General features: G+C 41.9%; 1 protein-coding gene across 1 annotated transcript in view; it reads left to right on the top strand.

Annotated features, from left to right (window-relative positions):
- Nucleotides 1–429: 429 nt before the first annotated feature.
- The window catches only part of SLC26A4 (solute carrier family 26 member 4), a 177707-nt gene continuing 156829 nt past the window's right edge, over nt 430–21307 (top strand). The window contains exons 1-2 of the mRNA XM_069229830.1: nt 430–471; nt 9306–9461. Coding sequence (XP_069085931.1) covers nt 9325–9461 — 137 coding nt within the window. The 5' untranslated portion in view covers nt 430–471; nt 9306–9324. The remainder of the gene's footprint in view (nt 472–9305; nt 9462–21307) is intronic.

The raw sequence follows: 21307 nt of genomic DNA, 5'->3' as shown, positions 1-21307 counted from the left end.
TGAGTGCGGCATAGGTACTGTCGCATTCTCTGTGAGTGGATAAATGAATGAATTAGGGTGTTTTATAGAATGCACAGCTACTCAGTGAGAATCCCTGCACTGAAGCACAATAATGCCCCCTCAGCAAGCAGGATGTGGTGCTGGCTTGCATCAACCCTCAATGTCACCACAGTGCTAAATTGCCACAGTTTAACATTTAGGACTTCTGCGGCCTGTGAAATCTTTATCTGCGTGGATTAACTGTAAAACATGTGTTAACGCAGTGTAGGCGCTCGGCGGGCAGGAGCGGAGCGAGGGCACCTAGCGTGAGTTGTAGCTTCTGCTCCTGTGTGTGGGACCTGCCTGGCAGGTCAGTTCTCACTCGAACTGGAGCTGTGCGTGTTTCTCCATAAACACCTGGCACTGCCCAGTATATAAGGCCTCTGCAAGGAGACATTACCTTTCAGGTCGGTGGACGCTGACTTCCCACAGGTACGGGCACTGCGTGTGTTGTAGCTCCGGGTGTGAAGGGGTCACAGTTTGTTTATTATTTTATGATAGGCACTGTCAAGTATATGTGTAGGTGCATGTATAATCAAAATGTGTGGGCAAAGGAAATGTGACCTGAGATGTTATCAAACATTTGATTACAGGATGCTTGACAGGTGTTTGTGTGTGAGAGACAGTTTGATTCGTGGCGTTGAACACGCTTGCTTACGTGTAAAATAAGTGCCAGTTATGATTTTCAAAATGCAAGCAGAAATAAATTTATTGTGGTGTCATATGTCGTACATAGCGATGTGCGGATTTAAAAAGTCTGTATGACAAATAGTATTGAGTGACAAAATAAAAGTGATTTGAAATTAAAAGAATATATGTTGCGGAAGACATCTCATCTAGGGCATCTTTATAGCATGATCCAAAGAGACTGCTCCTTCTCAAAGTTGCTTTGAGTGGTGCAGTGAATATTTACTGGACCATCAGGTGACAACTTTAAAAGGTGTATGTGGAAATATATACATAATGTGTATGGGTTCCTGTATGGCACGGCACTAATTTATATCGAAAACACTGGAACCCAGTAGTAGTGTTGTATGAGGATCGGATCCGTGCTCGAATTTCAGGAATGAGTTCTATTTACGCTCATTGTAAATAAGTCTATGCCGTGGAGATAGCCTGCGAATTTGTCTTGGATCTGGTGCATGTGGCCCAGCACGGGCCCCTCCTCATCTAAAGCAACAAATTGAGCAACAACAGATTTTGGTAGCAGTAGTTGGGACTGGCGGATTACTTGCTTTTTTTTAAGCAAGGCACCTAGATTCATCATAAATATTCCTTTTTGACTTTGTCCCGCCACAGTTTTGAATGTCTGAATGTTCAGTACTGTGAACTCCTGCATTCGGTGAGTTGCGCTTGGTTGATCGTGAAAGGCCGGGATACGTTTTATTTGTGGATTGCCACTGTTGGGGTTATGGCAATGGTTTGGCTGGCCCAGGACATGTGACCTCTTGGTGATTACTGACACAGGTCCATCTTTGCTTCCTGTTCGGCCAGTGTTCTGCCATCTTCAGGTGATGCCCCCAGATGGCTACCTGGCCCTGCCTTGTCATAGAAGCCCCCAAAGTAAATGATTTAGGTACTTCTCTACATTTGCCTTTCCAAACTGTCCGAAGGCACTTTTGAGTGTAAAAGTCAGTGCGCAGACGAATCAGAAAAGGATTTAATTTTAAGGCCTAGTCCTCAACACGTTTCTCCTTAAGAAGCTGTGTCTTTCTGAACTGTGCCTTTCTGAAATTCAGAAGGTAGTCACTCCTGAGCAACACAGGTAACTTCGTTCTTCAGGCCTTGTGTTTTTTTTTTAAAAGTGGGGAGAGGATATGGCGGTGGTTTTAGCGCCAGAGGTTGTAGGGAGGGAGTTACACAACCAGGGGTCTTTATGATGGCTCTGCTCATTCGAGCTTCATGTGTGGTGGATCTTGATAAGGGTTTCATTGGGAGAACCCATTCTGCATCCTGGGGGGCCGAGAGCAGGGGGGATGAGATGGCTGCTGAGGTAGGAGGAGGTATTTCCGTAGATAAAAGTATGGGCTTTGAAAGGGAAGCAACCAATGGCGAGGACTCCAGGACTACAAGGGTAAAAGTGTCCTCAACTTTCATTCTGCAGAACATACCAGTCAGAACAGAAATACTGTGTTAGGTGTTTAGTTTCTCAGAGTTTTAACCTACTAAGAGGTAAAGGTTGTGTTTGAGCATTTAGAGGTGAATGTGAAAAACGAGCCGTAAGAGTAAATTTAACTGAGGAAACGTTTTAGCGGGCAAGTTGATGTCTTGTGGCTGGATTCCCTAAAGGTTTTGTTCTGCACGTGTACCTCTGTAGTGCCCCGCTGCAGCAACGGGCTTGCCTGGCCCCGATTTTATGCGACCACATTTTACGCTCATGCACTCTCAATGGGTCATTCTCTCATTTGCACCCTGCACTATCCACCACTCATTCAAAACCAAATAGACTGTGCACCAAATGGGAAGTGGCACACTGTTAGCGTACCCCCAAAGGTGCCCCTTGAAGAGAGGTCGGAGCCCCAGAGACCTTCACACCAGACGGTGCAGTCACACACTTCACCCGCCTGCGGGCAGCTATGGGCTCCCGCCCCTCCCGAGAAGCAGGTGGTCTGACACCTGCGGCGGCATAAAGGAGGTCAGTTTCAAACTGGTGCCCCGTATTCCACCGCAGCACTGCTCCCAGCAGGAGTGAGTCTGGGCCTGTACTGGAGGCAGCACGTTATATTTAATAATCAGACGCACAGTCCTAGCGTGGTGTGGCAAAGGGTAGAAACGGTCCTAATGTGAGCGACGATACTATGCCCCATACCCACCTGCTTGGTAGCAAAAAACAGCCGCACTAGGGGTGCAGTGGGCCCCAAAGACCACGGGGCTCCAGGACCACCGTCTTGCTGCACCGCTGATAGGTAAGGCGTGCTGCCCCGAAGACTAGGATGGTGCACACAATACATAATCCATACCTAAATAACACTTGTTCAGTGCCATCTGTGCCCACAAAGGACAGACCTGAGTCACAGCGGAAAGATCTGCGGATCTTTAGTGGCACCAATGCCACTTACACCTGCGTTAATTGTAGCTGGTGGCTGGATTATCCTCAGTGCACCTATAGGAAAGAGGTGGGAAAAGTGGCATTACATGAGCAAGGTCGCAGCAGTAGGGGATCACCGGGAATATTGTTAGTATAGTTAGAACTTTGTGGGCGTTTATGATCATTTCCATTGGCTACAAAACGGCGATAAGCAAATCTGTGCCCGGCGCTGCACCTCACGTGATCTCCAGCGACCCTCTGGTGCACTTGTATGTATTTAAAGGACAAATATAACTACTTTTTTGAAGGTTATCCAAATAATAACATCTTTGTTTTGTCGATTTCATAAAATAATTTGCTTTATTGATTCTAAAATAAATCATTTTTCAATGTTGTAACAGATCAAAATGTCTCTATTAGTATTCATGACAATTACAACAACAGCTGAGCTCACACGCGTTCCACAGATTAGCGGCTTTTTACAAGGCACAAAACGCACTCTAAATGCTAGACTGTTGTAGTGAACACCTACTTTTAAAGGTCTTCTCATGTATTCTAGCTTCAGGTTTATTCATACTACAAATGATTGTCATTCTCTTAATGATCCGATGATTGCTAATGAGACGGTGTATTGTGGATGAAATATCTATGTCTAGGTATCAAGATCTCTTTGTAACAAAGATCAATAAAGAAAAGCACTGAAAAATATAGGTCCCAATTCTAATTTGTAGCTCAGTTAACACCCCCTTCACTGTGGGTATCCCATGCAGTCTTTCGACATGGTACTCCAACGTACTAATTCTCCCACAGCTTTTTACTGGAGCTCTGCACCAGAAAGCCAAGAGACTAGGAGGAATATTTCATTTTCGATTCCTGAGTAACAAGAGGGTGAAACACTTTTCGTAAATCAATAAATTGGCAATTCCTTTAGTGTTGTGACTCTACATAGATTTAATGCCTTCACAGCATTTCTATATGTCCACATCAAGACAGAGGGAGCTGCGCTTGGTTGTCTTAATTTCGTAACAGGAGGCATTATGTGTCTAAGTGGAAATAAGGACACTGTACATAAAACATTTTTTATAGACTGAAAAGTTTTTTCTTACTGTAAGGATAGTGCTTAACTTGTAAAACAATAAGTGACAGGTCGAAATTTTTCCTCAGAAGCCCACAGCCAATGCAATTGAATGCCGAAGTTGCTAATACCAAGGTTGCGTAGTCTTGATTCCACCCCATGCCTCTTGAATGACCAGCGGAAACTCCCTCCTCTGTTATCTTACTCATGCAGGTTCACTTACATCCCTGCTTTCTTTCTATGTCACTGTTTTTCAATCTTAATCTTTTGCATTATTTCACCCTTTGTATTGTTCACTCTCTTGCTCTTGGTCAAACTCTGCTGTGGAAAAATAAGCACCAATTCCCAACAAGGATGGGCAAGCCCCTAGGGCTTGCCTATGCAAGAGATCCTGACTTTGTCAATATGTTATAGACAGGTTGTACAACAGCATGGCTGCTGTTCATCATGGTTGAAAGTTAGTGGGGTAAAGGAGAGTGGTAAAGTGGAGTAGAGTGGAGTGCTATGGAGTGTTGTAGAGAATCGTGGAGTGGCACGGAGTGGTGTAGAATGTAGAGTCGTGGAGTGGAGTAGAGTAGAGTTGAGAGGAGTGTCATGGAGTGGCATAGAGTGGAGGGGTGTAGAGTGTTGTGCAGTGTCGAGCAGGGTTTAGAGTGTTGTAGAGTTGAAGGGTTTAGAGTGGAGTAGAGTTGAGAGTAATATATTGTAAGAGAGGGGGTAGAATGTTGTATGGTTGAGAGGAGTGTCGTAGAATAGAGTAGAGAGGACTAGATTGAAGTGACATTAAGTACAGTGCTGTAGGGTAGATTGGCATAGAGAACAATCATTTTGAGTAAAGTGGTGTACAGTCCATTGATGTACTGTGCAGTGATGTAGAATGGTTCAGAGTAGATTACAGTGGGATAGAGTGCAATGATGTGGAGTGGCGTCAGCGTGAAGCAGAGTGGTGTAGAGTTCAGTGTTATGAAGTGCAGTGGCATAGAATAGATTGCTTCAGATTAGAGTGAAGTGGCGTAGAGTGGAGTGGTGCATGGTGGAGTGGAGTGGTGCGTGGTAAACTGCAGAAGTGTAGTGTGGAGTGCGTACAGTATTGCGGCATGTAACTGAGTGGTGTAGAATGCAGTGGCATAGAGTGCAGTGGTGTAGAATAGATTAGAGTGGTGTAGAGTAGAGTGATGTAGAATAGAGTGGCATAGAATGCAGTCAAATAGAGATTATTGGCACAGAGAGCAGTAGAGTGGTGTAGAATTGAGTTGTGGAGAGTAGAGTGCAGTGCATAGAGTGTAGTGGTACAGAGTAAAGTACCATTGAGTTCAGTGGTGGAGAGTGCAGTCGTGCAGAGTAGAGTTTCATAGAGTGCAGTGTTGTAGACTACAGCAGCATAGAGTAGAGTGGTACAGAGTACAGTAGTGCAATTGCAAAGAGCGCAGTGGTGCATAGTAGAGTGGGGTAGAGTGCACAGTCATAGAGTAGAGTGGTGCAAAGTAGAGAAGCATAGAGTGAAGTGGCATAGAGTGCAGTCTCATATAATTCAGTGGTGCATAATAGATTAGAGTGGCGTAGAGTGTATTGGTGCTGAGTGTATTCGTATAGAGTGTATTGACCTAGAGTGTAGTGGCATAGAGCGTAGCAGCGTGGTGCAGTGGTATAGAGTGCAGAGGCATCGAGTGCCAGTGCCACAGAGTAAAGTGTCATAGAGTTCAGTAGCAGAGAGTGCAGTGTTGCAGAGAAGTGTGTTATAGAGTGTAGTGGTGTAGAGTGGCGTAGAGTGACTTGGTGTATAGTGCTGTAGCACAGAGTATTGCAGAGTAAAGTGACAGTACAATGGTGTAGAGTATAGTGGCATAGAGTATGGTGGGGTAGAATAGAGTGTTGGAGAGAAGAGTATAATGGCATACAATGCAGTAAAGAAAAGCAGATTCGCGTACAATGCAGTGGTGTAGAGTGTTTTGGTTTTGAGGAAAGTGGTGTAGAGTGCATTGGCATAGAGTGAAGTGGCACAAACTGCAACAGAGTAAAATAGAGTGGCATAGAGTGAAGTGGGGTAGAGTGGAGTGGCGCAGGAACAATTGCATTGGCGGAGAGTGGCTAACCTTGGAATAGAGTGGGGTAAAGTAGATTGTTTCAGAATAAAGTAGCGTAGAGTGCAGTGGCATAGAGTGCCATACAGTGCAGTGTCGTAGAGTGCATTGTTGCAAAGTAGATTAGAGTGGCTTAGAGTCGCTTGGGGTAGAGTGCATTGGTGCATAGTAGAGTAGTATGGGGTAGAGGGCATTGACGTAGAGTAGAATGGTGTAGAGTAGAGAGGCATCGAGTGAAGTGTCATAGAGTTAAGTTGTGCATAATAGAGTGTAGTGATGCAGTGTGGAGTGGCATAGAGTGGAGTGGCATAGTGTGGAGTGGTGCACAGTAAAGTGGAGTGGGGTAAAGTGGAGTATGCATGGTGTGGTGGTGCCCTGGCATTATAGACAGCACATCTTGAAATGAAATGACCATTGCATTTGCATAGACATACACTTTTACTGCAAAATTATACAACGCTCAAACAATAATGCATAGAAATGTCGTCACCTAGTGTAGTGATTTGTTTTCATTGTATTAAAATATTTGTTCCGACCACACTTCAGAATTGAAAAAAGTGGGATTAATTTGTGCTTTCCATATTCTGAAATATCTGCACAGTTCATTTACAGATATTTAAATTTTGTTTTGAGCTAAAAAAATATCATCATACAGCAAACCATGAGTAGCCAGCATGATTGTCACATAAATCCTCTTACTTTGAAGTCAGAGGAAGAAAAGTAAGCACCAATGCCTCTGGGAGACAGAGTCTGACATTCAACCTCTGTCTTTGAATGCACAGCAAAAGTGACAAGATAAGAACAAGATGTAAAGGTCGGTTTATAGAAAGCCAGTACTGGTGGAAGAATAATGTAAATAGGGTTATGGCAAGGGAAGGGACCAACTCAAGCTGGGCAGCCTAAAACAAATAAAGCCAACAAATAGAAAGCAAGCAAATGTGAGTTACAAACCGCAAAGCCAATGGTAAGCAATGTGTGGTATGCATTCCCAGGGAAGCTTTCTGAATGTCCCCAAGATGTAATTAGCAAACCAGACAGTTGGGCTGTCTGGTAGGCTTTGACCTAAGAATGAGTGCTGTAGGCCCCACCTGCATCCACCTGCTCTAACTAAGCACTGCATAAGGGTAGATCACAAATGGTGAAACAACAGTCTTTAGCCATACAATGTTAAGAATACCCAGAATATAGTCGCTGTTAATATATTTACAAACACTGGTGCAAGCTGGCAGTTTTGGGGTTTTCAGGCAAACAAATACAATTTGATGATGTGCTTGTAAACATGTGTTTGTAAACATCAAAGTTCTGAGGTTTTGAGGCACTAAACTTGAATATTATGCAGATCCCAGGCAATAGATGCCAAGAGGAGATGTGGTCCAGTAAGGACTGCACAACCAAGTGGCCCAGGTTAGAACCCAACTTCCTTATTGTTTGATCGTGGGCATATTGCTTATTCTGCCAGTGCCTCAGTTTCCTTACCTGCACTTATGTGGGCTACAAAGCTGGCAAAGTGCTGGGACAAAGTACTACACAGAAGACTGCACGGAGACATTTACTGAAAATAGTGCATGTCAAAATATCAGAGAATAGCCTCCAAACGGTACATACACACAGTGAAAGCATTCTGATTTGTTACACAAATGACTATGACAGGGGTGTTGCTTTCATGGGTGCTGCATGTGCAGTGACACTAGGACCCAGAGGCCCTAGGGGTCAACTGAAGCCTGATTATAATTAAAGCTTCCAATTTTCTGTTTTTACTGATTTTTACAGATAAATACAGACAGAATTCAACAATGTGTTTCCCGTCTGTATTTATTTTTAAAAGTGGAAAAATACTGATAATTGTGCTTTTTGTGAAAGACTGTCCATGCGGTCTTTCATTAATTCTAGGCAAAAGCGGAGCAGATAGAGAGTTACAAAACAGGATCAGATTTCCCTAAATATATACATATGTTAGCACATATGTGTAGTATAAAGCTAGTATGCACCTATGAGTGTAGTGTTTTTTTTATGCGTGGCTACTTCATTTGCTAAAACGCGACAGGCTTCCACGTATGAATGCACGTCTAAGAGTAAAACACATTTGGAAATATACCATTTTATGACTTCATTTATTCTCAACACACAAAATAAATATTGATTAAAAACAATAAGATGACCAGAAAATAAATATGGATAAATAGAGATAGAATTAAAAAAAACATAAATACTGTAAAACCAGGATCCCTACTTATAATCCAAACAGCAGACGGTGGGGGGCACTTCCTTCCTTGCACTAGGGCCCATGGCACACTGGCCACACTACTGGGCTATGGTGAACTGGCACACCACTACTGTATATACAAATGACAAAATGGCCAATTTTAGATGTCACTGAAAGTATGCTTTCGACCAATAATAATGTTCAGCATCTGTTTATGGTTTTCAGCAGAGGACAGTCCTCCCTGAAATCGCTCTAGATTGTACTCCACTTGGATGTGTTTGAGATCGTCCAATGTTAGTGCAGGTTTCTGGATCCACGTCAAATTTTCAGGATGACTCCTGAACTGCGTATACGAGTTCCATTTAAACGCATTTTATGTAAATCTAACCTAGTTGAGTTTGCTAAAGAGCTAATTGTAGAGGTCAGTGTGTAAACTGCAGGTCACAGGTCTGAAAGCAGAAATACCCGCCCAATCTTTCATTCTTCTGAGGTTGATAATATGAGTACCATTGAACTGGGTAGCAAAAACATCCTGTTATTTTCCCATTGAAATGCTTCTTTGGATGGGTAAATCAGCGTTTTATAAATGCAGAACATTATACTAATTGGCTGTCTTGAAAATATGGCATGGATTCCTCATTCCAGAACCTACTATCTGTAGTTCTGCGAGAACTGCTGATAATACCCAGAGAATGAATGAATGGCCTAGTTGTAGAACGCGGCAGGTACCCAACTAGGGCATCACAGTGCTAACAAACCAGAAATTACGACAATGAAATACGCAAATGTGAATAACCAGGTCTTGAGAACAAATTGTGCAGTTTTGCACACGTCTAAGCACACATAAAGATTTTCACGTGTTTGCCTTCTTTCTTACAGGTGTCCATAGGAAGAAAGCATGGACATTCCGAGCCCGGAATATAACCACTATCTAGTGTCCCGGGCAATCTATTCGGAGCCCACCTTCCAGGGTGAAAATGAGAAGAAACTGCGGGTGTCGAAGACTTTGCGCGAAAGACTTCAGAAAAGTTGCAGGTTACTGATTCTCTTCCATAGGGGAGGGTGTGGAGCCAGTCTGCATGCACAAAAGCTACTCTATGGCACTCCAGGAGGGGGAAAGGCAAACCGGGCAACACCCTTCTTCAGCCACTGCTACAAGCAGTTGAGTTTCTTGTGGGTTAGAGGAGGAAATATGTTGGATACTAGGGGCGTAGAACCAGTGGTGGCGTTTGGGGTGTTACACTCCCCTAATAAAAGTACTGTCTGGCAGTGGTGGGTGGTAATTTTAGGAGGGAGGGGGGCGGGTGGGAAGCACACTCACACTTATTCATTCACGCATGCACGCACCTCCATTCACAGCACTCAGCAACATTCATACATACACGCATGCACCAAACATTCATTTAAAAAACACACACACTTACCTTCAGCTTGGAGGTCCCAGGAGGGTTGGGACTGCTGTCTTCTCTCTCTGGTTGACCTTAGGTCAGCCAATGAGGGAAGGCAGCAGTCCCAACTTCGTCACAGAGTGGGATGGGGTCAGTGAGACTTCTGACCTCATCCCACTCTGTGACGAGGTGTCACTGATTGACACTCGCCCTGGACTCTTCAGGGCTTAAACCTGAAGCGCCCAGGTTGGAGTCAATGGGAGTCAATGGGTGACGCTTCCCCTCGACACTGAGGGGGAGGGCCTTGAGGCACAGTTGCTGAGCTGAGGAAGTCACGCCCATAGGAGGTGTGACCTCTTCAGCCCAGCAAAGTTCAGCTCAGGCAGCCAGGAGTCTGCGCAAATTGCGCATGTCTCACTCCTGGCTGCCTGAGCTGAACATGAAGAGTGTCTGTCATGCTGACCTTTGCTCAGCCTGACAGTAACTCTTCATGAGGGGCAAAAGGTGGGGGGTGTGGTCCCTTTGCCCTACAGGACGGGCTGCAGCTGCTTTCTGGTAAATAGTTGGCTACAAGTGATTTTAGTTGGGTGTGGTGAGGTGTCTGTCAAAATTCACCAGGAATTTTTACATACACACAGACACAAACACACACTCTCTCTCTGTTGAAGGTCTTCAAAGATATTGGTTATTTTAAACAATATTGTGCTTTCTCTCACTTACTACTCCTACCAATCAGTGTTCCTTTCCCATTCCAGTGCCCCTAAAGCCTCCCTATCTCACCCTGCTTGTCGTGTATTGTATTTTAGAAAAAAGGACCTAGGCACTCTATAAACATAAATTAGCCACTATATTAGTAATACGCAGTCCATTAGTAAATAAGCAGATTAATTGTACAGATGAAATTAGCAGTAATCCAGAAGCCTCTGTATATCATGGTCAATCCATCTTTAATGTAGCGAAAAGCAGCATGCAAATTCCTTCATTCGTAATAATGAAAAGAGAACAACAGCCATGAGGAACAGCCAACACGTGTTTCGTCATGGGGGGTATATTCCCCTTGACTTTTTCAAGGCTATAAAACACAACAAACAACAGTATTTGTACATTGAAACAGAAGGCTTGTAAAAACCATACATGTATATATCAAAATTAATATGATTAAGTGTCAAACAAGTCTCAAAATTAACTAAAGTTTAGTATCACTAACAATGGAATATAATGTATATGAACCCCATTATAAATTACATAATTCATGCATGTGCAAATTAATTGTTAGACCATCACATCCAAAAAAGTGAAAGTGACCAACCACAGCACAAACGCGTGGATGACTCAAGCTGGTGAATATCAATAAGCTAAAAGTGTTTGCTAACAACTATGTGCACCAACAAAGTTCAATGTATTTAATCCCCAAGGACCACCACTGATCACTGACCAAATGAAAAAAACCTACCTCACTGAATCTTCCAAAGTAACACTAGAACACCAACCCTAGGCGTTAAACAGAACTGCTGTAAAGAAATTATAATACCAAAATGAAATAAGAGAATTTCCCAAGCAACTAAACATATGTGTCCACCACCTACACCAATGTGCAATAAAATCGAATCACCTACCGGTACGTAAACAAGTACCTTACTCCAAATATTGAGCCCACGAGTATGCTCAGAACCTACAATATTCAAATACAAAAATACACCTAACACGAATAGGCGCCAAATGACTTATTTAGATGAATAATGGTACCCTTCTGTTGGCTCACCCAAAATTGCTCCACTGACTGGGGCCCGGCTTCTCGATTCGGCCATTCCCCGATACGCGTTACATCCCCGCCGCCTTGGTGAACAAAATAAAGCATGCCGGTATACGCGTGCCATTTATGGCAAGACCGAAAACCTCACAACAAAGAAGCTACTCTCCCGGCGGCACAGAGGCGCCATCTTTGAAAGGGCGCCGATATATTTAATAACATTAATTATATTGGCCACTTCTCCATTTAAACAGCGTCTAGCCCTATATAATAAAAGAACCAGATTTATATAATATGACAAGATATGAAAGAAAATGTATAAATTATCCCCTATATTTGGAAAAACAACCATTTCATTAGAATTAGTGTTTCAAGGTAACTCAAGAGTAACTAATCAGAAGGCTAAAGTCATAATTTGTAGCCAAACGCACGTCTGCGTCATGATTCCCACCCCACAATTCAGGATGTGATGGTGACATAGTCCATTTAGCTAGGCAATAGAGATAATATATATAAAATTTGAAAAATGGACATGTTGGGAATAATACCTTATACATACACAAATAAAGAACAAAAGTAATGATTACCACAAGAGTTACAATACAGAAAAGAGTTCACAAATAATACGACAAATACAATTACAAAGTATAACGGATGGAATGAAATCACCATCAAGGTGAAGGTCGCAACATCAGTAATTAGTATTTATACAACTAAACAACCATATATCATTGATATGTATCAAGAATAATATTCGAAAAAAACAGCATAAAGAGTATATTATTACATACTGCACACTAATTCACTACCTATTACAAAAGGTTTATTCATAATCAAAAATTAAATTCTAATGATACAACACAAAAAACATTACACTGGATACCTTAATCCAAAAAATATTCCATTTCGTAATTGGAGTTGAGTCCTGTTTCTACAGCTCTAAGTTTAAGAATCCATAGGCACTCCTTCTTTCTTAATTGTAACTCTCTATTTCCACCACGTGGGTTTGCATGGACCAAATCGAAACCAAAGAATTCGAAATTACATCCATTAGTCTGTCTAACACACTGACTCATGTGTGTGACAATGGGATAACGTTCATCACGATGTTTCAAAGCCCTATAATGCTCACTGATTCTAGCTTTGAGAGATCTAATTGTACTACCAATATAGTATAGACCACATTTGCATATGATCATATAGATCACATAGCAGCTATCGCATGTGATGTGGGCATTGATGTAAAATTTGTCACCCGTCAAACTTTCAAAAGACGAAATCCCCGATCTGCTCAACTTGCACATCCCACATCGACCACACTTGAAAAACCCCTTGTTATGGGTAGTAAGCCAGTTATCCTTTTGCAATTTTATAGGATAGCTAGGACACAAAATATTTTTAAGGGTTCTACCCCTTCGGTAAGTAAACATTCGTGATTCAGATAGTAAACCCTTAAGAGAGGTATCTGCCTGTAATATATGCCAATATTTCTTCATACTTTTGAGAAGAGCTGTTGAAGCCGGAGTATAGTCAACTACACACCTAATATTATTGTCGGATACTTTATCCCTATGTCTCAAAGTGTCGGCCCGAGACAAACGACCAACTCTAATACGTGCTTTCGTCACAATATGCATAGGGTAACCCCGAAACTTTTATACAATCAATCAGCTAGCCTTTATGGACATACCACGATGATTCTAGATATGATAAGGTTAATTCTGGACAACAATTTCTTTCTCTTCAAGAGTAAATGGTTTCGACAAAAAAAGGGGTGTCGCAATGGGATCTCGCTTTTCCCCATCGTATGCGAATCTTTTCATGGGTTACCTCGAACACAAATGGATATGGGGGCCTGATGCTAAAACCTGGAATTCTAATATACTTTTCTGGGGTCGATATATCGACGACTGTCTCATGATATGGACAGGGGACCTCAGGCAACTAAATGAGTTTGTTAACTTTCTAAACTCAAATCATTTTAATATAAGGTTCACCTGGGATCACAGTGAGACGTGTATATCCTTTTTGGATGTTGAACTTTTTATCTGCAAAAACAAGATCGAAAGTCGTCTATATAGAAAGAGTACAGCCTGCAATTCCATTCTGCACGCTAGCAGTGCACATTCGAAACACCAAATTTACTCCATTCCCTATGGTGAAATGGTACGTGCTAGAAGGAATTGCAGTATGGATACTGATTTTCTTAATAATATTCAGGATATGTCCTCTAGATTTGAGTTTCGGGGTTACCCTATGAATATTGTGACGAAAGCACGTATTAGAGTTGGTCGTTTGTCTCGGGCCGACACTTTGAGACATAGGGATTAAGTATCCGACAATAATATTAGGTGTGTAGTTGACTATACTCCGGCTTCAACAGCTCTTCTCAAAAGTATGAAGAAATATTGGCATATATTACAGGCAGATACCTCTCTGAAGGGTTTACTATCTGAATCACCAATGTTTACTTACCGAAGGGGTAGAGCCCTTAAAAATATTTTGTGTCCTAGCTATCCTATAAAATTGCAAAAGGATAACTGGCTTACTACCCATAACAAGGGGTTTTTCAAGTGTGGTCGATGTGGGATGTGCAAGTTGAGCAGATCGGGGATTTCGTCTTTTGAAAGTTTGACGGGTGACAAATTTTACATCAATGCCCACATCACATGCGATAGCTGCTATGTGATCTATATGATCATATGCAAATGTGGTCTATACTATATTGGTAGTACAATTAGATCTCTCAAAGCTAGAATCAGTGAGCATTATAGGGCTTTGAAACATCGTGATGAACGTTATCCCATTGTCACACACATGAGTCAGTGTGTTAGACAGACTAATGGATGTAATTTCGAATTCTTTGGTTTCGATTTTGTCCATGCAAACCCACGTGGTGGAAATAGAGAGTTACAATTAAGAAAGAAGGAGTGCCTATGGATTCTTAAACTTAGAGCTGTAGAACCAGGACTCAACTCCAATTACGAAATGGAATATTTTTTGGATTAAGGTATCCAGTGTAATGTTTTTTGTGTTGTATCATTAGAATTTAATTTTTGATTATGAATAAACCTTTTGTAATAGATAGTGAATTAGTGTGCAGTATGTAATAATATACTCTTTATGCTATTTTTTTCGAATATTATTCTTGATACATATCAATGATATATGGTTGTTTAGTTGTATAAATACTAATTACTGATGTTGCGACCTTCACCTTGATGGTGATTTCATTCCATCCGTTATACTTTGTAATTGTATTTGTCGTATTATTTGTGAACTCTTTTCTGTATTGTAACTCTTGTGGTAATCATTACTTTTGTTCTTTATTTGTGTATGTATAAGGTATTATTCCCAACATGTCCATTTTTCAAATTTTATATATATTATCTCTATTGCCTAGCTAAATGGACTATGTCACCATCACATCCTGAATTGTGGGGTGGGAATCATGACGCAGACGTCCGTTTGGCTACAAATTATGACTTTAGCCTTCTGATTAGTTACTCTTGAGTTACCTTGAAACACTAATTCTAATGAAATGGTTGTTTTTCCAAATATAGGGGATAATTTATACATTTTCTTTCATATCTTGTCATATTATATAAATCTGGTTCTTTTATTATATAGGGCTAGACGCTGTTTAAATGGAGAAGTGGCCAATATAATTAATGTTATTAAATATATCGGCGCCCTTTCAAAGATGGCGCCTCTGTGCCGCCGGGAGAGTAGCTTCTTTGTTGTGAGGTTTTCGGTCTTGCCGTAAATGGCACGCGTATACCGGCATGCTTTATTTTGTTCACCAAGGCGGCGGGGATGTAACGCGTATCGGGGAATGGCCGAATCGGGAAGCCGGGCCCCAGTCAGTGGAGCAATTTTGGGTGAGCCAACAGAAGGGTACCATTATTCATCTAAACAAGTCATTTGGCGCCTATTCGTGTTAGGTTTATTTTTGTATTTGAATATTGTAGGTTCTGAGCATACTCGTGGGCTCAATATTTGGAGTAAGGTACTTGTTTACGTACCAGTAGGTGATTCGATTTTATTGCACATTGGTGTAGGTGGTGGACACATATGTTAAGTTGCTTGGGAAATTCTCTTATTTCATTTTGGTATTATAATTTCTTTACAGCAGTTCTGTTTAACGCCTAGGGTTGGTGTTCTAGTGTTACTTTGGAAGATTCAGTGAGGTAGTTTTTTTTCATTTGGTCAGTGATCAGTGGTGGTCCTTGGGGATTAAATACATTGAACTTTGTTGGTGCACATAGTTGTTAGCAAACACTTTTAGCTTATTGATATTCACCAGCTTGAGTCATCCACGCGTTTGTGCTGTGGTTGGTCACTTTCACTTTTTTGGATGTGATGGTCTAACAATTAATTTGCACATGCATGAATTATGTAATTTATAATGGGGTTCATATACATTATATTCCATTGTTAGTGATACTAAACTTTAGTTAATTTTGAGACTTGTTTGACACTTAATCATATTAATTTTGATATATACATGTATGGTTTTTACAAGCCTTCTGTTTCAATGTACAAATACTGTTGTTTGTTGTGTTTTATAGCCTTGAAAAAGTCAAGGGGAATATACCCCCCATGACGAAACACGTGTTGGCTGTTCCTCATGGCTGTTGTTCTCTTTTCATTATTACGAATGAAGGAATTTGCATGCTGCTTTTCGCTACATTAAAGATGGATTGACCATGATATACAGAGGCTTCTGGATTACTGCTAATTTCATCTGTACAATTAATCTGCTTATTTACTAATGGACTGCGTATTACTAATATAGTGGCTAATTTATGTTTATAGAGTGCCTAGGTCCTTTTTTCTAAAGTTCTGTATATCTGTGTTCTCATAGATTTTGGGGGTAGGGAAGAATCCTCTAGGGCCGGGAGCACCTAAGCTCATAATATAAGGGGACTGTTGGGAGCGCTTCTTTTTCCTTGTTCCCCTTGTAATGTCTTCCCATTCTGTTAAGTGTATTGTATTTTAACAAGATGTGACAGCATGATTGTTGGAAACATTTACACTGCCCTCCCCCTGCCCAATTTTAATGACCAAGCTATGCCTCGGTTATCAATTTTGGTTATATTATCTCTGGTTCAGATTCTGCCTGACCAGTTACAAATGGTCTTTACTGGATTCAGTTGTAAACATAAGGATTTCTACACACTTATTCCCAAAAAATGTATGTGGGCCAAAAAGAAAGGTATGTAGTGCAACAGAGGGCTGCATTGATGCCAGAAGGATTGGGAGCCTGGGGAGGAGTATAAGGTGGGCATGGGGGAGAGCAGCATGTACATGTTGTGGACAGTGAGTCGCTCAGTTAATTTAAGAGTTAAATTCCATACTGCCCTCTAAATTAAGCGTTTTGTCTCCAGAAAAGTCATAGATTTAACAGTACTGTGTGATGCTGCATTTTAATCGCTATCCTGGGGTAACCCATCGCTGCTTACTCTCGCTATCTTTAGTGAGTCAAGCGTACAAAGGAAATAACTTGATCACTAAATTGGAATGGAATGGAATCTGGCCCCGCAAACTCCTTATGCCTTTAGTCTCTTGACTGTAAACATTAGGAGTGCTTCGAAATATGCCCTGTTAGGGTACTGAGTGCTATAAAACTTCTTGACAAAGACCTCCCAAGGAGGTGTGCAATTCACTGAGGTGGGCAAACACTCAGCCTCGACTGCTAGATACGGGACAGAGGAAGCCATGACACTATGAGACTTGACATTTAGTCCTGGCTTTACTACTTTGCCAAAATCTGCTGCCTCTGAACTGTGTATTTGAAGTAAGGGCTGGTTCCACATCACAGTGGCATTTCTTTGGTGAAAATAGTTCCTGAGCCTCTGCCACCCACACTGTAACCTCGCGTGCCAAGAATACAGACCAATCATTACGTTTTTATGTAAAAGGGGGAGGAAAAGTGATTCCCATCTCGTAACTGAAATGCACAATGTGAAACCAGAAACCTTTTGATCAAGAATGGCTTCTTCACTTGACAAAATTGTGTGATACTGGGCTATCCTTTGTCTTCATAATAATCTATCAGAGCACCTTTGAAATACATGAGTTGAGGATGTACACAGACAAAACCTTCTCTTGTGTTTGATTTAATCAACTGTAACATTGTCCATATGTTATAAAAACTAGGCCTCCCAGAGGGTGCACATGACAGAAAGCTTTCCTTTTGGTTCACTGACGGCATTGTTGTCAGGGTGAGGGGAGGCATGAATGTTTCTAAGTTCATGTTTGAAAACTGTCACTGTTAATAAATGCCTGTTAATGCAGTGACATGACATGATTTACAAAGGTGAAACACTTCAGCATATTAATGAAATGCACTTTTATACATTTTTAAGATGTGTCATATTTTACATGTTTATTACATATCATCTTTAAAAATTACGTTTTTAAAAAAAACATTGTGTTCCTAAAGCTATATGATGCAGGAGACCTTCTTTAAATATTGTCCTCTACTTCAGTTAATGTGTAAATAAATGCCTGTCTAACAGCTTTCTGACTGTTAGTGCTTAGTCACGGAAACAGCAGCCCAGTGCTGCTGTTCACCAGGGAATGCATGTAAAAGTAAGGAGGGCCTCAAGCCCGTCCCAGCCGTACAGAAGACATCATATTGAGATAGAAACATATGAGGAACCTGTGGCAAGGAATCCTACCTTAGATACTGGGCACCGTTTCTTGACTGAGGGATTGGACACAAAGTGAGGGGAAGAGAAATGTGTTTTATGGAAGAGATGAATTTTTAGAGACGAGCTCCCCAAGAAGGAATGGGCCAATGTATCAATAGAGTGTGTTAGACTTGGCGTCCTTGGCATGGTTTCCCCAAACTTTTTGTCTTCTGACCTCCTGTTTTTCTGACTTCATTTTTACTGTCTTTAGGATTCTGTGCACTTTAGCACTGCTAACCACTGCCAAAGTGCAGGTGCTCTGCATTCTAAAACACAATGAGGTTAGCTTATCCACAATTGGCATATTTAGTTTACTTTTAAGTCCCTAGTAAAATGCACTATATGTGTCCATATGGTGGGCCTGCAGCACTGATTGTGCCACCCCCTACAGCAGCCCTTTAAAAATGGCTCAAGGCTGCTACTGCAAAGCGTATGTGGGCAGTTTTAAACTGCCATTTGACCTGGCAAGTACACTCACTTGCCAGGCCCAAACCTTCCCTTTTACTACATATGTCACCCCTAAAGTAGGCCTGAGTTAGCCCCAAAGGCACGGTGCAGTGTTGGACTTATACTTTTGGATTTGTACTTTTAATTTTAACGTGTCCTGGTACTGAAAAACTATTAATTCATTTTTCACCACTGCAAGGTCTATCTCTCTCATAGGTTAACACTGGGGTTACATTGAAGCAGCCTTTAAGTGTAATTAATAAAAAAGTAATTTGGAGTTTGGTGTCTCTGGGCTCATAATTTAAAATCATAACTTATGGTGAAGTCAGATTTTAGACTGTAATTCTGAAAATGCTGCTTTTCGAAAGTTGGCACTTTCATATCTTAACCATTCTGTGCTTCTGCCTGTCTCTGAATACACGTCTGAGGTGGGTGACTGCTGGGCTTTGTGCATTCCCCCTAGACAGTCACACACAAAGGGGGCTTGGGTGTGACATTTGCGTTGTGATGGCCCTTCACCAGGCTTATGGATTTTTCTGGGCAAGATGGGAGGGAGGCACTGACACACCTGAAAAAGGTTGTGCCTATCCCCACACAAAGGGCTGCATAACCCAGTGTAGAGTGTCTGGATCTAAGGAAGGAAGGATAGGGACTTTGTGCACTTAAAGGCCTCTCTTTGAAGTTTCCCTCAAATTCTCAACCGGGTATAAGCACTAGACCCCAAACCTCACCAAATCAAAACTTTGCTAGAACCAAGGACATTATGCCTTGAAGGAGGCTGCTGTACTGTACGAGGGACTGCTACTATGCTTTGCTGTGTGGCCTGCTGCTTTTTGCCTGGGAGTGAGAAGGACTGGACCTGCTCTCTACATCTTTGAACCCAAGTTTATCCAAGAGCTTGAAATCTCGAAGTCTCAGGGCCATCAAAGACTTTCTTCACCTTTGCTTCGGCTGCTGGACTGTGCCACCTGTGTGTCCTCCCTTGCCTGTGGTTCCAATCCAGTCCTAGGCCTCAGAAGAGGGTGTTTCAGCTGTTTTCATCGGAAAATGATGCATTAAGGCTGTTGCACTGCTTGGAACTGATGCAGTGCCTCCTACACCGATGCATTGCCAATTGGACAACATAAGACCTGACTACAAAGTTTGATGACGACACAGTGCCGATCCGAGGACATCGCTGCACGGCTTCACGACTACACATCACTTGCATCCAAAGGGGTTCAATGCCGACCCTGACTATGAAGCTCGAGGACGACGCGTCTACCCAACTGCATGGATCAGATCTGCCACATTGAGTCTTCGACACTGACCTTGCTCCATCCAAGGTACTTTTTCAGCAGGCCCTGTGTCGCTCGATCAATCAATCAGTATTTGTAAAGTGCGTTAATCCCCACAGAGGTGCTGAGGCAGTGTGTGGGGGGTGGAACGCTGTGTAGGTCTTGTAGCCAGCCTGCCCTCCGCTGTGGTTGGCCTGAACTTTGGATTTACCCCAGTCTAGCTCGACCACACGTAACCTTCTGACTTTAAAGCACTAAATTGCAGTTTAATCTTTAAAAATTCATATCTTGAGCTCTACTAATTCAATATTTTTCTAAACTTGTGTGGAGTCTCTTTGTGGTGCTTCCACTGTCTTACTCTAATTTAAGTACTAGAAGGTAGAGAATACCTGCAATTTTTATTTTTTAGAGCGAGAGTACTTGCCCTTAGAAAAAGCACAATACTTTTAATAGGAGAGTGCTAACAGCTCTCAGTAGCTGGAGAGAGAGTAGCTCACACATGCCAATAGACCGGATTCAAGGGGGGAGACTCCGGATTTTGAAAGCCAAAAATTGGTTTATTTTGGTTGTCTCCTGCTTGATATTACCTCCGCTTCAACAGAAGTCAATGGGAGAAATACATTTTCCCAATAATGTTTTTTAAATCTCCCATTTTCCTCTTCGAAAATATTGGCATGTGTGGTCGGTGCTACTCTATATTCATATTTCAACCACAGTGGAACAGGCTTTCAATATATAGGAAAGGGAACACCGCCTGACACCGGTTTCAGAAGTTTTTATCTCAACACGCTCCAGAACTGAAAATGCAAAGTGCTCCAGTGAACCTGCTCGGTTGTTTGTGCGGGATTTAGCGACTAATATTGCATTCTGTAAACATATAAATAGCTTCCTAAGAAAGCATTTGTAAGTGATTGTTGTTTAAGTATTTTAATCGTGTGCGCATCTTATATGCATGTGCAGCTGTATACTAAAATTCTGTACGTTAAACTAGGACATGTGTTCACTCCTTAAATATTTGAGTTAGGTCGTATCTGTAACAGGCGCCATATTAATATTAATATTTTTCCCCTTGCTAAACTGAAGATATTTGTAAGCACAGAGGTCTTGCCACCATGCTTCTAGATGCTACGCCAAAGGCATTGCTCATCTTCCGTAAGAGATAGCCTAGCGCCCTTACCAGAGACCTTAATGCTCTGCATCTTGGAGCTTTCCATGATGCCTTGCTGCTAAGACTCTAGGAGCTATCCCCGAAGCCCCGCTTTTCTAAGAGGTAGTTCAAAGGCTTTGCTACTCAGTCACATGGTACTGTTCTAGAAGTCCT

The sequence above is a fragment of the Pleurodeles waltl genome, chromosome 4_1 (assembly GCF_031143425.1).
Source record: "Pleurodeles waltl isolate 20211129_DDA chromosome 4_1, aPleWal1.hap1.20221129, whole genome shotgun sequence".
NCBI lineage: Eukaryota > Metazoa > Chordata > Amphibia > Caudata > Salamandridae > Pleurodeles > Pleurodeles waltl.
The sequence above is the reverse complement of the archived record's forward strand: the minus strand, read 5'-3'. Positions and strand labels throughout refer to the sequence as shown.